This window comes from Ammodytes marinus, assembly GCF_949987685.1.
Source record: "Ammodytes marinus genome assembly, chromosome: 7".
Lineage (NCBI taxonomy): Eukaryota > Metazoa > Chordata > Actinopteri > Uranoscopiformes > Ammodytidae > Ammodytes > Ammodytes marinus.
The window spans coordinates 4,313,119-4,315,966 of record NC_137211.1 but is presented as its reverse complement, the minus strand read 5'-3'; the positions used below and the strand labels follow the sequence as shown (position 1 = coordinate 4,315,966).

Below are 2,848 nucleotides of genomic sequence, written 5' to 3'. Positions count from 1 at the left end.
GAGAGAGAGAGAGAGAGAATGCACTTCGTCGTTATCCATTTGGAGAAAAAAAACTTGAAATGTTGCAAAAAAGTTGAGACTGTATGTGTAGTTCAAGACTGTGGTAAAGTTGGAATGATATTGACAGATTAAAACTTCCGGAATCAATAACTCACAAGCAAAATGTTATTAAAACAGGAACGATGCATCTTAGCTACAACCCCTATTCTGTTCTGTTCTATTCTATTCTATTCTATTCTATTCTATTCTATTCTATTCTGTTCTAGATCTTGTCAACATCTTTCCAACTTTACCGCAGTCTTTACCTGTCAGGTTTAATATTCAGATTACTACTTTATTCACAAAGTTGCATGTATTTCAACCTTATTCTCGAAATATTTTCTTGAAATGCAAAATGAAAATAAAAAAACGTCCTCAAATTGTGTCTCTCTCCCGTGGGCCTTATACACTTCTAAAGTACAGAAGTTCCATCAGTTACGTATCAAACAGCAAAGTGAGTCCGTGAGCAGAGTGGGCAGATGATGATGTTTGCCTCCAAGATCTTTGCAAATAGACAAGGATTCAGTTCTGTCCGACCTTCACCTAAAAAAAAAAAAAAAAAAACGTCTTGCTCCTGAAGAATTTTTTTCTTCTTCAACATTTTCAATCTCAGTTCCTTTCCTTTATGATCCGATATCCGACTGGCTGGTGCTGGCGTTACTCATCTTGCGTTGCTTCCCCGTATTCCCCCTTCCACCCCCTCCCCCTTCTCCGTTTGGGGCGGTTTGGGGGCCCACCTGGTCCGGGGCTAACTCTCTGGGTATGTAGTTAACCACGGTGTTGATCAGGTTATCGCGGAAACTCTTGCTCAAGAAGTTGTAGAGAATCGGGTTGGCCACGCAGTGAAAAAGGGACAAACTTTGCACCACGCTGAACGAGAAATACAACAACTCTACCGTGTTGCAGCTGAATAGCATCGGGTTAAGGTCGTCTACGATCATTAAAAGCATGATCAGGTGATAGGGGAACCAGCACATTACGAACACAAGCGAGTACACGTGCACTAGCCAAACGTCCCGCCTTCCTTGGACTTCGGGGGCAGTGTGAACGGCGCGCGCGATCAAAACGTTACAAGTTATTATGACGGCGGCCGGGCCCAAAAACTGGAAAATGAACGCGATAAAAAACACGGACACAAACCATTCAGTGAAGTGGTACTCGGGCAGCATGTAGCAACCGGGCTCGTCCCATTCGAGGAGGTCCACGTGAACGTTCTCCATCAACGCCAGGACCAAGGAAAGCACCCAAAGGACTCCGCAGAGCACCCAGCGCCGCCTGCCTACCACCGGGAAAAAGCCCGTGAACGAAGGCCTGGTCAGGGACAAGTAGCGCTCCAAAGTCATGAAACCCAAGAAGAACGAGCTACTGTAGAAATTGACCACGTAGATGAGATTGGTGACTTTGCAGAGGAAGCGTCCCCACACCCACACCTTGTCCATGGTCACTTCCATCATGAAAAACGGCAAAATCACGATGACCATCAGATCCGAGAGGCTGACGTTGATGATGCAGAATAGGACGCCGTTTGCGGAGTGGCGGCGGCGCCAGTTGACCCAAATGACCAGAGCGTTCTCGAGTAAACCCGCCATGAAGATAAAGAGGTAGAGCAGGAAGAGGGCAATGCGCCGGTAGTCCGCGTCCAGCTGGATGGTGCACTCGTACACAAACCATGGCGTCCCGTTGAAGATGTCCAGAGGGGAGGAGTGGTTGTTGCTGTTGGTCTCCGGAGCGCTCATGATGGTCTGGGAGGGAGAGAGGGAGAAAATAAACGGAGTGAAAAAAGTGGTTCAAAAGTTTTAGTGGAGGGTTTAGTTTTAGTGGTGCATGGTTAATCTGATTATGTTTCCAGACATTGCGTAAGGAGAGAGTGAGAGTGAGTGTGTGTGTGTGTGTGTGTGTGTATGTGTGAGTGTGTGTGTGTGTGTGGGGGGTCAGCTGAGTTGAAAATGTTACTCGAATTATTTTGAGAAGTTGAAAGGCTACTAAAACAACAACAACAGGTTACTGGAAGGAAAAAAGTGTGTGCCCTGTAATTGGCTTGGTATATTATTCTTATTGCCTTTTTTTGAAGGATCTCCAAGGAGTGCAATTTACCTTTGTAAGTGTTTCCCCACACCTCAGCACAGTAATGCAGATGTGGGGAAACTAAACTCCAGTATAATACAAGTAAGGCCTTTTGATTGAAAAAATATTGTGATTTCCAAAGTATAGAAATACTCCTGGCTATTTTGCCCCTAAGATGGCTAACGTGTGGTTTCCAACTTAACTTATCATCAATTATTACCCCTAGGACTTTGTGTTGCTTGACCCTTTCAATATCTATCCCCTTTACCTGGATTTTCACGGAGACATCTGCTGCTCTCCTACCAAACATCATAAATTTAGTTTTTTCTACATTTAGTGATAACTTATTTCGGTTTAACCACCCATGTAACTTAGTCAATTCAATGTTTACAATCTCAACCATATTATTCAAATCTTTCCCCGAATAGAAGATGTTTGTGTCGTCAGCAAATAAAATTAACTTTAAGACCTTCGAAACTTTACATATATCATTTATGTAAAGCAGGAATAATTTCGGCCCTAAAATTGACCCCTGAGGGACCCCACAAACAATATCTAAGCATGTCGATGTGATCTCCCCTAATTTCACATATTGTTTCCTGTCCTGTAAATAACTTCTGACCCAGTCCCGTGCTATACCTCTAATGCCATAATTCTCAAGCTTATTGAGAAGGATGTCGTGAGTTATAGTGTCGAAAGCTTTTTTCAGGTCTATAAAAATTCCTATAGAGTACAATTTGTGATC

General features: G+C 43.6%; 1 protein-coding gene across 1 annotated transcript; it reads right to left on the bottom strand.

Annotated features, from left to right (window-relative positions):
• Positions 1–662: 662 nt before the first annotated feature.
• Positions 663–1,775, bottom strand: ackr5 (atypical chemokine receptor 5; the record flags this gene model as incomplete). Its single annotated transcript, XM_080031660.1, has 1 exon — positions 663–1,775. One exon carries the CDS (start codon positions 1,773–1,775, stop codon positions 663–665), a length of 1,113 nt encoding a protein of 370 aa, XP_079887786.1.
• Between the last annotated feature and the right edge of the window lie 1,073 nt (positions 1,776–2,848).